Source organism: Vidua macroura, chromosome 8, assembly GCF_024509145.1.
Source record: "Vidua macroura isolate BioBank_ID:100142 chromosome 8, ASM2450914v1, whole genome shotgun sequence".
NCBI classification, from domain to species: Eukaryota; Metazoa; Chordata; class Aves; order Passeriformes; family Viduidae; genus Vidua; species Vidua macroura.
The window spans coordinates 21,544,871-21,557,515 of NC_071578.1; the positions used below are offsets into that span (position 1 = coordinate 21,544,871).

The 12,645-nt window shown below is 40.0% G+C and overlaps 2 protein-coding genes across 10 annotated transcripts in view; one reads left to right on the plus strand and one right to left on the minus strand.

Annotated features, from left to right (window-relative positions):
- Positions 1–6,190, plus strand: part of KAT6B (lysine acetyltransferase 6B) — a 109,962-nt gene extending 103,772 nt beyond the window's left edge. For all 4 annotated transcript variants that reach the window (XM_053983652.1, XM_053983654.1, XM_053983655.1 and 1 more), the window contains exons 16-17: positions 83–383; positions 2,042–6,190. In XM_053983652.1, coding sequence (XP_053839627.1) covers positions 83–383; positions 2,042–4,527 — 2,787 coding nt within the window. In that variant the 3' untranslated portion in view covers positions 4,528–6,190. The remainder of the gene's footprint in view (positions 1–82; positions 384–2,041) is intronic.
- Positions 6,191–9,018: 2,828 nt separating this feature from the next.
- Positions 9,019–12,645, minus strand: part of DUSP29 (dual specificity phosphatase 29) — a 63,861-nt gene continuing 60,234 nt past the window's right edge. For all 6 annotated transcript variants that reach the window (XM_053984167.1, XM_053984168.1, XM_053984165.1 and 3 more), the window contains one exon: positions 9,019–9,266. In XM_053984167.1, the coding sequence (XP_053840142.1) occupies positions 9,019–9,266 (248 nt within the window). The remainder of the gene's footprint in view (positions 9,267–12,645) is intronic.

Genomic DNA, 12,645 nt, shown 5'->3' on the forward strand with positions numbered 1-12,645 from the left:
CTCACTCTACTAAAATTTATGTCCAAAATCAATGAATGAATGGGAATGTAGAAAGAGTTTGATTTGTGGAATTGTTTTTCAGAGACCTTTCATACTGAAAAAGAAAAGGGGCCGTAAACGCAGAAGGATAAACAGCAGTGTTACAACAGAGACAATTTCTGAAACAACCGAGGTGTTGAATGAGCCATTTGATAACTCAGATGAGGAGCGTCCCATGCCACAGCTGGAACCCACCTGTGAGATGGATGGAGAAGATGATGACTTGAAGCCTGTGATTAGAAAAGCTTTTGAGTATCAACCTGGGCAGCAGAAACAGGAGGAAGAAGAGCAGAATAAGGAGGAGAAAGATATTCGTTGTTACAGGCGTGATGAAAATTGTACAGGTAAACTTAAAATGTTCTCATATATTCACAAAAATAATTTTGTTGGGTTGCCTTCAAAAGAAGTGTTTCTTTTTGTCATGCATCTGGAAATTTTTTATGAGATGTATTTAGCTGTTGTTATTATAATTTGCTTTTTGTGTTCAGAAAACAAATCTTATCCAGTCTGAGGCATTGAAGTTTTTGTCATATTGTCAAAAACAACTTCTATGTCCCTACAGCAGGGCATTCATACTCAACAGTGCAAAGGGTATCACTGGAATATTGTCCAATGTAGTTTTTGTATCAGTGGTAAAGGATACAAGCAAAAAGTAAGATTTGATTTACACAAATATCTTTCTATTCAGTATTACTGGTAATTTAGTGAAATGTTTGGTGCTTCTGTGGCATAATATATCCTCAGCACCAGGATCCTGTTTTATTTCCCCATGAAAGAGACAGTTTTGACTGTGTCCTTCCAAAGCTACTTTTCTAGTTTGATTTCAAGGATATTTCCTGTCAGAAAAGTTAATGGACGGATAGTGAAACTACCAATGAGCTATTCTGAATGTGCCCTCTTCCCTTGACCTCCTGGCCCTTAAATTATGCTTATGAGTTTTAATTCCAGAATGAATTAGACTCTCAGGTCTGTGTGTTTTCTCTAAGAAGCCAGTAGGTACTAGTTTGGTACTTTTGTAATTGCATGGGAAGTTCCATCCTTGTGATCCTCAATTGAAGGGTCATGGGCTGATGTCTATTTCAAACAGCTCTTGTGTGATGTGGTACATTAGAATATTACCACTTTTTCCAGCTTCTCAAGAGAAATTATTTAAACTAATAGTAGCAAGTTCCAGCTATGTCGCAGTGGTCGAGTTGGCAGTTTTAACTAGACTGATGTTTTTTATTTACCCATGGACCACGTCATCACAATTAGAAGTCTCACTGAAGACATTACACTCCCAAGTGCAACATGTTATGTCTTGATAATTTTCCTTTTTTTCTGGAGTATATGTAAGTGGTATCTGAGGAGAAAGGAAAGAGATGAATGTGTTTGGGTCCTTTTTTTATAGACAATGGATTAGTTTAGTGTTCTGATGCACTCTGTGTGTAATTTTAATTATCTTTTGCCTTCTATCATCTCTTGTGAACCATGTCATAATATGTTGGCCATGAGAAAGTACCAGAATGAACCACCTTTTTTCAGTATTGGTATTAAAGCATGATTATATATTTTTTATGGCTTGTCCTCCAGAATGGTCCAAGAGGAAACGCAAGACTTTCATGTCATTACCGTCAAAAAAGATGAATGTGTGTTAGATCAATGTCTATATAAAGTGAAGGCATACTTCTATTCTAAAACCAAAAGTGGAAAATCAAATATTTGACAGTATTTGCTTTAGTTTACATGTCTTGTCATGTAAATCTCTGGGATTTTTCTAATGTATAAATGGTGGTTCTGACAGTGTCCGTTAAAAGGCTACCAAACCATAACATATCTGTGTAGTGTGTTTGAGCTGTAGATACTACATTGTTCTACTGTGTTTTGAGACCTGTTTATAACTCTTGTTTCATACTTTCTTAATACATTTTGAGTTTATAAATTATTTTCAGGTTTATATTGGAAAATATTGATTAGTCTGCAAGCTAAGACTTTTTCTTTTTGTCTCTATTACCTCCCAAAGATAATACAGAGGATGTAGCTGTGTTGGAAGAAAGCACTAAAGACAATCTTGAACCTTTAAAGAGTAAGCAGGGTTGGCCCAAAGGAGTTAAACGTGGTCCATCTAAATGGAGACAGAGCAAAGAAAGAAAACCTGGCTTTAAGCTTAATTTGTACACTCCACCCGAGACTCCCATGGAGCCTGACTATCAGGTGCTGGTGGAAGAACAAAAGGAAGTAGCTGAAGACAAGCCCTGTTCCGTTCCCACTGTTACTGAGGAAGCTGTTAAAGAACCTGTTGAAGCATTACCACCACCAGCTGATGAGGCAAAAGAAGTAGAACCTGAACCTCTACATCCACCCAGTGAGCCCTTTGAAAAACAAGAAAATGATACTATGAAAGCTGGGGAAGAAGAAAGGAGCATAGAAGAAGATGGAATCAATTCAAAAGATCAAGAAAAAGACAAAGCAGAAGAAGTTTTTGTGCAGAAAGAGGAGTCTGTGCATTTGGATGATCAGGAGGAAGAGGAGGAGGAGGATGAAGAACCTTCTCACAATGAGGATCATGATGCAGATGATGAAGACGATAGTCACATGGGTTCAACAGAAGTGGAGAAAGAGGAATTGCCTGGTGAAGCTTTCAAAGAAATGCTGGAAACTCAGCAATCTTTTTTAGACGTAAATGTTCAAACTGGTAATTCAAATCAGGAGGAGTTAATGGATTGTGGTGTTGACCTTGCAGCTGATGAGTGTGCAAGTGACCAGAAAGAACTTGCTACAGATTCAGACCCAGTGCCTGAATCTGATGATGATCATGCAGACAACAACCAGGACCAAAAAGCTGCTGAAGAATTACATTCCGATTTCAAGGGCGAAAGTACTGAGACCATGGAGATTGACTCAGAGACAGTTCAGGCAGTACAGTCTCTAACCCAAGAAACAAGTGAACATGAAGATACATTTCAGGACTGTGCAGAGACTCAAGAGGCCTGTAGAAGTTTGCAGAACTATGCCCACAACGACCAAAGTCCCCAGATGACCACACTGGATGACTGTCAGCAGTCTGACCACAGCAGCCCGGTTTCATCTGTGCACTCTCATCCCAGCCAGTCAGTTCGCTCTGTTAATAGTCCAAATGTTGCTCCTTTAGAGAACAGCTATGCTCAGATCAGCCCAGATCAAAGTGCCATTTCTGTGCCGTCTCTGCAGAACATGGAGACCAGCCCAATGATGGATGTTCCCTCAGTTTCTGATCATTCACAGCAGGTTGTGGATAGTGGGTTTAGTGACTTAGGAAGTATTGAGAGCACAACAGAAAACTATGAAAACCCAAGCAGTTACGATTCTACAATGGGTAGTAGTATCTGTGGAAACAACTCTTCTCAAAACAGTTGCTCATACAGCAGCCTTACATCTAGTAATCTAACACAGAGTAGCTGTGCAGTGACCCAGCAGATATCTAACATTAATGGAAGCTGCAGTATGATGCAACAAGCAAACATCAATTCTCCTCCCACTTGTAATGTAAAATCTCCCCAAGGTTGTGTTGTTGAAAGACCTCCAAGTGGCAACCAACAGTTATCCCAGTGCAGCATGGCTGCTAATTTCACTCCACCTATGCAGTTGACTGAAATCCCCGAGACTAGCAATGCCAACATTGGATTATATGAAAGAATGGGGCAGAGTGAATTTGGAGCAGGGCATTACTCACAGCCATCTGCCACCTTCAGCCTTGCTAAACTGCAACAGTTAACTAATACGCTTATGGATCATTCTTTGCCTTACAGCCATTCAGCTGCTGTAACTTCCTATGCAAACAGTGCCTCTTTGTCTGCCCCCTTAAGTAACACAGGGCTTGTTCAGCTTTCTCAGTCTCCACATGCTGTTCCTGGAGGACCCCAAGCACAGGCTACCATGACCCCTCCCCCGAACCTTACTCCTCCTCCCATGAATTTGCCACCTCCCCTTTTGCAGCGTAATATGACTTCATCGAATATTGGAATATCCCACACCCAAAGACTGCAGACTCAGATGGCCAGCAAAGGTCATGTCTCTGTAAGAACCAAATCCACACCTCTGCCACCTGCTGCTGCAGCCCATCAACCACAAATTTATGGGCGAGCTTCACAGACTGTGGCCATGCAAGGGCCTGCACGGACCTTAACAATGCAGCGTGGCATGAACATGAGTGTAAATTTGATGCCAGCCCCTGCTTATAATGTCAATTCAGTGAACATGAATATGAATACCCTTAATGCTATGAATGGTTACAGTATGTCCCAGCCAATGATGAATAGTGGGTATCACAGTAATCATGGGTATATGAATCAAACCCCTCAGTACCCTATGCAGATGCAGATGGGAATGATGGGAACTCAGCCATATGCACAGCAGCCAATGCAGACAGCACCCCACAGTAACATGATGTACACTCCTCCGGGCCACCACGGCTACATGAACACAGGCATGTCCAAACAGTCTCTCAATGGATCCTACATGAGAAGGTAGGCCCGTGGGAGAGACACGCTACCAAACCGGCGTATGGGATTGATCTGCACAAATACCTTTGGAGAGTACGATTTCAAAACCAGCAATTGGTGTGAATGCAAAAACATTTGTTGGCACCATTTAAAAGCTGTATGCAGCAGAAAGCCTTATACAAGTTTTTCTTTATTTCACGCTTTGTTGGTTTTTTCTTTTTTTTTTGTCCTTTGGTTTTGTTTTGTTCTGTTTTGGGGTTTTTTGTTTATTTTTTTAACATTGTGAGATTTAACTTCTCTTTGGGGGGAATTAGGTGGTTTTTGTTTATTTCATTGAGCTTGAAGTTCTCTGGAAAGGAAGAACTCTTTCTATGAACTGCAATTACACAGCAGCTGATGGTTCAGAGCCATTTTATGTGCCTGCTCCCATTAAAAATGTGGATAAATAGACTCCAAAACTATCAGACAGTACTGGATCATGAGTTTTTTCTCTCTCCTTTCCCCACATGTAAATGCCTTTTAGCAGTTCTTTTATTGTATTATTTTGTTTCTGAAGGTGACACTTCTGCATGCCGCTAATGTCTTTGTTAGTGACAGTGCATTTTGTAGTACTGTACAAGTGTTGTGCTTAACAGTAAGCCATTTCTTAATTTTTTTGCCTTGATTAGGTTACCCTAGTTTGAGGGGTAAAAAAACCAGAACTATATTTTTGTTAATTATAAAACTTGTAAAAATAATAAAAAAAAGCTGCAAAAGCTATTCACATTTTGGTTAGTTCAAAGGGTTTTATTGCTGTATGTTTAGTGTAAAGTTGAGACTCTTTTCCATTTTTGTGACCAGTTTCTTTGGGGCTGGGTAGGAAAAAAGGCAGCTTTCTGTTTTATAAAAACTTACGGTTTTTTGTTGATTGAAACATCTCAGTGTTTATTTGTCAAGTTTTGAAACATTTTCGTATATGTCCAAATACTTGGCAGGATTTAAAAAAAAAAAGTAGTGAATTTGGTGTAAAGTTGCTATTTTATGGAAATGCCTCTAACTTTACATTTTCATTCCATCTGTAGATTTTTCTATCTTTATAAAATATTGGAGTTATTTTTTAAGGGAAAAAATAGAGCAGTAGCGTGTGAATAGCTCAAACTAAGCTTACAGATCGCATGTAAAAAGGCAAAAGTTATTTGTGTCTGTTTATATTGCTTCCTTTTTTGTAGCCTTTGTACCTGTACAGAGTGACTGTAAGGGCCGAACAGAAGAGGCTTGATACATGTAAAAATAGGACCCAGTGACACTCTTGTATTTATCTGTTATCTTTTTAGTCAGTCACTTAAAAAAAATACCCACAAAAGACCCACCCAAGCAACAAAAATAAAAACTGCAAAAAACTACACCCCCCCCCCAAGCTGTACATTTTAACATAAAATAAATTATGATGAGCCATTTTTAGCCTCTTGTGTCTTGTCATAGTTTGATGTTGCATGGGAATTACCTCCTGAAACAGTGTTTGTTATGGTGCTCTCACATGCTTGATCTAAAGCCCATTACAGTTGGTGGGGTTTGGATTAGGCTGTTTAGAGCTTAAGTGTAGGTTACTCATCATAATTGCATCCACCTTGTGAAAATAAAGAATACCTAAGATTATTTTTTTAAATAATCTTAATAAAATATTGAATAAATATGTATTTAATACCTTACAAGGTTGTCAATATTTAATGTATGAAACTTCTTTCCTACAGAAGGTGTGAAAATATATATATATATATATAAAAGGATATATGATAATAACAGAGATGGTGTTTGAACTGTATTTTAATGATAGAATTGTAATCTCTTCCTTTGTCATTGTTGCTGGGTGACAAGATGATGCAAATTCTGTGTTAAATCTATGGGTTCTGTGTATATGTATGTGGGCACACACAAACATACACAGAGATGAGCACTTCTCTTGTAGGAAGCTCTGTTAAACACATGAAGGCTGTCTCTATGTGGATCTCGTGAGTGGACAAATTCAAATGTGGGGTGTGTGAACCTACACCAGAAAAAGTCCTTGTAATAATATTTCAGAATGCTTCTAACTGTCACTGCAGCTAAGGTGAAAGGAGTGGCCATCTTGACTGAAAACAGTATATAAAACAGCTTTAAAGGTAACATTTCATATATCTTAAAGTCAAAAAAATGTGTATTTCTTTAAATAAAACCATTACTGTGTGGTGGTGCCAAATCAAGAAACTGGTACTACAGATTAATGTGCACGACCTATTGAGTTTTAATACAATGGAGCAGCAGTCTAAAATAGTGAAACTGAATGAGAGCTAAAATTGCTGGTCAAATGGTAATCTGGAGTAACTTGTGTTTTAGGAGTTCAGAACACCTGATAAGGAGAGCACCATACAAAAAAGATCTTGGTTCATGCCCTTGCATTGTCAAATTCATTGATTGAAGGCAGAGTATCCATAGTACTTTGTTTTCATCTTTACAAAGTAACTCACCTTTTTTATGCTTAAGAAAAGGAAAGGGGAACTCGACACACTTATGTGCAGCCTTCAGGTGTGTTTAGCTTTGTCTTGTGTTTTTTCATTTGTGTGTTTTTACAGTGAGTGAAAAAGGCACCTGGGTCTTTATCTGCTGCTGTTCAGTTTCAAGGTTTGAAGCCTGTAACATACAAGCAAATCAAGCTTCTTAGCATTCAGATATTTGCTAACCTGAAGCAGCATCCTGACTCCAGCACGTTGCTAAAATTCTCTATTTACAATATATGGGTTAAGAGTTGGTTGGGAAATGATGCATAGTGTGTGCACAACAGGCAAGTTTCCAATATAATCTTGTTATTCCAGAATTCCTTTCAGGAGGACAAGGGACTAGCCTACATCTTTTCCCATAACAACTGTTTAGCTGTGAATTGCATTATGGCACTAAAATTTCTGATAAATAAGATTGTCTTTTCCTTGACAGATATACTTGTTCTCTGTCTTGTATGCACCTTGCAGTGTCAGTTTTGACTGTGTGCTCTAGCACTATCCCAGAGGGGAATGAGCTCTTGCTTTTACTGTCTTCAGAAGATTCTTCACATAATTGCAATAGATGATTCTTACCAAAGGCAGGAGGCTTCTTTGGCCATGCACTCTTACAGAATGCTCCATGCCACTGGTGGTTGGCAAGAAGGAAATCAACCTGCCTTGTTCAGTGTGTGTGTTTCCTGCAGACTTGGCTTGTAGCTGGAGTCGGTGCTGCTGACACTTGTGAATCAGCTCATTAGCAGCTTGCAAGAGTTGCCTCACTTTGTGGAAGTCACATGTTCCAGAACTTCTGCTTTTCTGATTTAGTCTCATTAATTCTGAGAGAACAGTAGGCAAAAAAAGCTGGGAAGTAAATGAAAAGTATGTTTACTTCAGAACTGTTTAATTGGCACAGCTGGGCCAGCAGAGTCCTTCAGGCAAGACCTGGTTCTAGGAAAGATACTTGTCTTTGGAGTAGGACATACTTCATCTGGAAGCTGCACTCAGCCCCTTAGTAAAGACAGGAATGGTAAGTGTTGTTACACTCAGGCTGCCTGATCCCCCAGCAGTGGGCAAAATGCAACCAATGCAACCAATTTTTTACTAACAGTGTAAGAATCTCTGATATAAGCAGAAATGAAGACTGCTAAAGGTACTAATATTCCATGTTAGATCACTGTCTGTGTCTCTCAGTTTTATAAGCTGCTTAATTTGTCCATCTGGCAGGGTGGTTGATGGAAACAAACTCCATTTATATCAGCATGGTAAATAGAAAGAACGGCCCTGGCAATTTTCTGTAGTGCTGAGGGTGATCAATTTTGCATCTGAATCAATGACAAATCCTCTTTCAGTTACAGCAGTCATCAAGCTCTCATGCAGGATACAAGAAAGAAGACAACTGTAGCTTGACAAAGGGAAATACTTACAGATATTTGTTATCTTTTAGTTTATCATTTGATACAGAATTCCTGTCTGTAAAGGAAATGCTTATGGTGTAGTTGCTCCTCATGTAGAGGCTCTCTAACTGCTGTGCTGCCCTGGATTATCACTGAAAAAAGAAATAAAATTGCCAGGAAACAGCACAAAAAGGCAAACTCCTGTGAAATCCTTCAGGACTCTGGACTAAGCAATTCAGCATTTTTCCTGCAAGACTTCTTCAGGAGTGCCAATCTGCACTCCTTTAAAGGCTGTGGGCTTGAGTTAGGATCACAATTTTGGGGGTACTCAGCTAGAAGAGAGTTTTAAGTTGTGCTTGCTTTTGTGTTGTAAATGTTAGAGGTTTTTTTGCAGGGAGAAAAACTTACTTGTTGATGTAACAAAGAATTCTGCTAAGGCTGGAACTTTCTACAATGATGAGTTTTAAATTTGGTTTCCCTTCTTTCTCATCTTGACATTGTATTTGAAATGACTTTGGTTTTTTTTTCTACCAAATAACAAATGATCCTTGTGGCTATGTAATTAACTACACATTCCCCTCCCCTCCTTTTATGGAGTTTCTTTTGCAGTAGCACAGCCGTGCCAGGACAATGCTAGATGGTGGTGCTGTTCTGCTGCTCAACAGGTGCTAGGCTGTTCTTGCTGTTCCTCCTCTGCAGTGCCAGTGCTATGTCCAGTTCTCTCAGCTGTTTCAAGAAGCCCCGGTTTGGCAAGATGCAGCGGTGCCTCGACACTTGCTCAATGGCATCCACCACTGTCATATTTTTGTAAATCATCAGGTAAGCCAAGACCAGCGTGGCGGAGCGGCTGCGGCCCATGGCACAGTGAACCAGCACCTTGCCTGTGGAAACAGAGGGACGCCATCAGAGGTGACACTGGGTAATCCTTTCCTCTTGACAGTGAAGGTTTCTGTAGTGCCCCTGCTCTGTTTGGTGTTTGACTACCCTTATCAGCACTCAGTAAGCCTCTCCTTTCACACAAGGGAAAACTGAGGCTGTAAATCTTAAAACTGAACACCATCTACAGTAGGGATGATCCATTTAATCTACACCAAATCTCTTTTTATTTGTGAACCAAGCTTGTAGAGAAGGCCTGGGGGCTACATGAAGTAGCATAGCAAGCCCTGCTGCAGCCTTGACTTACATGCCTCACAAACAGTGTGTATGCAATTCTGTGTTTGGGAATAATGACCAAAGCACAAGGGTGTGGGAAGGTTTGGTGTGCTCTCAGACCATCCTTCCATGAGAATAAATGGAATGGGTGGGGGCTGCCTTTCTCAGTTCTACTAACTAGACACAAAAAGTAACCAAATTTGATTTTGGTTTTTTCTTCTGGCAATAATGTTCTTTGAGATCTAGATTGCATCACTTTATGCCAGTTTTTGAGGGCAGAGGATAAAAAAGGCCATAGGCATATAACCAGGGGGTGGAAAGAAACCACCTCTTACACTGTAGAAAAGCTTCTGTAGAAATTTCTGGCTAGCACCCTGTTGTGTTGAATGCAAGTAATGTTTCACCACCACCATCATCTGAGTGTTCAAATATGATCATCTTGTAGTAGGAGCCTGTCTCATACCCTGTGAGTGCAGAGTCTTTGCCAAGAGTTTTCACCTCCCAATAAACATGCTACGGTTTAACTCTGTGACACTGCTTGGCTTAACTTGGGACTTCCAGAGGCAGAAAGTCATTGGCTTTGGATAGTAACAAGGTTGTAAGTCAAAGTGGAGCCTTCCGTGTTAGCAGTATCTGGGGGAGGTGGAGGAAGAGAACAGTAAGTGGGTTCAGGTCTGATTGACAGGTTTTGAAACACTTCAAAAGATTTCCAAAAATGATTCAAAGCCCTCGAGGGGGTCTCACAAAAGGTTGAACTGCTGAAGGAAGTAGATTTGGAGCACACTCTCTAACACCCTGCTAAGCAGAATTGCCACAGGAGAAAAAAATAAAAACTGTGCTATCAGGGCCAATAATAGTTTATCTCTGTCAGCTATGCCTGGTGAGAAGTGCTGGGTGCAGAGCCATGACTCCTGCCGATTAACTCCTTTGCTTCCAGGCACAAGAGGATGCCTTGGCACAAGTAGCATTGCTGTGTAATGGATGCATCAAGAACTGCCAACACTAAAGGATTAATGGTTACAGTCTGCATCCTAATCCCAGCAGATAGTCTTTGAGGCATCTTGGCAAAATTCCAGTCCTTCTGATAACTAAAATGCCTCTTCCTCTCCTAGAAAATGATAATCCATTCTATTATTACTGCAAATATTTGAAGTGGATGAAAAGACGCATTTGTTTAGCCCTTCAGTGCTTCTCTTTAGAGCTTCCCACCTTGTAAATCTGTTGCTGTTGAGGTGATAAAATACGTGATGGGACAAGGAAAGCTTTGCTTTGTGTGGGTGGCAAACGGAGGAGATGCAGGAGAAAATACAGTTTTGTATTGTGTTAACAAAGGCAAAAAATGGCTGTACAATCTTCTGAAATGTCCACTGGTTTGCAGAAAAGGAAGTCTGTCCTTGGCTGTGTGTGAATAGTCAAGAGCCAACTGCCTGTTACAGCAGAACACTGACACTCTTCTGCAGAGCCATGTCCCTTCTGTACTATTCTGTAGTCTCTTCCATTCTAATATAAGGACCACTTCAAACCCTCATTCCCCAAAAGGGAGTCTGCTCTTGCAGTCTTGGATTCTGACCACTTATATCTTCAAGGTGTGCCAGAATATGCAGTATCAGTGCACAGAGACAGAGATCTGCCGAGTGGTGACAGATCTCTGAAATACTTTGTTCACTTGGGTTTGTGTTTCTTGAAAATTTGTCTAGATGCAGCACTCCTTTTCCAGAGTCAATTGGAGCTATGAATGTTGAGGTGTCTTTGGTCAAAAACCTCAGGTCTTTGTAACTGTCTCATATGTTTCTTCTCACTCAGTTTTCTTTTAAAATCTCTGTCTTTTATTTTCCCCAGGCATTTTAATGTGAAGTGAAAATGCCATTCCTGTCTATTCTACATTCTGAGGAACTAAAATTTCAAGGGAATGAGTATTAAATCTGTAGCTTAGTAGGAAACCTAAAAAAAATTTAAATAATTTCTTCCTTTCATGTTATACAGGCCTTACTGATAAAAAAATTAAGCTGTTCTATGGCCTGAATTGCATGTTTTGGGAAAGCTTTATGCCCAGCTGAATGACAGCATGCATAATTGTGACTCATTAGAGTTTGCCTCTAAATCTTACTCTTATAACTGTTCTTGTGTCCATCAGCCCATGCTTAAACTCTACAAATACTGTTCTGATCAGGGAGTTTCTTCATCATCATGAAGATTTTAAATGTTAAGTCAGAATTAGGACTGTTTTGACAGCATTCAAATTGCCAAGCTTTCTGGTCTGTTTCAGAGAGGGCCTTCTTCATTAGAATGACAACTTGTTTCAAAAGCATTGACTATTGAGCATCTCCTCAGCAAAAATCATTATCTGGAGACATCTGTTCAATGAATTTGATCATTTGGCTGAAGGTCATACCTCTGATACAGCCAGAACGTGATACAACCAGAGTAAATTCATTAAGACATAGATTCTGGTCACACAAGCTGAAGCTTTTTCCTTTCTCTCCCTTTCCCTCTCTGCATTTCCTCAGTTCTAATATACAAAGCAGCAAAGCAATGCAAAGGTGTTACTGATCAGAAGTACTGAGCACCACACACTGAAGTCCCATGTCATTACCACTGGAGATAGGTGCTTGGTTGCTTCATACAAAGTCCTGTTTAGGAATCTGGATGGTCTTTGTCAGTCAGGAGGGTGCACACAATACAGCCTGTTCATTTGGCACTTGAAATGCAGAACACCTTTCTGCACTAGATGTGCATTCACAAATAATACATTTATGTTGTTGGAGGAGAGCACCAGCTACCTCTAGTCTTCCGTAGGAGGCATCAGTCCACACTTCAGTTTAGCTTCTGGAGTCATTCTGTTCTGTGTATTGGAAAGTTATTGTCATGCTTTAAACCTCAGTGTCTTCCTGGGCCATGCATAGTGTCTTTATACGTGTTTCTGGCTGGGATAAGAGGTGTACATGCATACATTTTACTTTTCCCTCATGAGAAAGTTAAGAGCTTGCTCTTTTTCTTCATGAGTATTGCAGTAGTTCTTCATTTTATTAGTCTTCATCAGAAAAGATCCTAGCTAACTTGTTTAAAAGCCATTTGAATGTGGCAGAAATTACTACAGCTACAGAAATC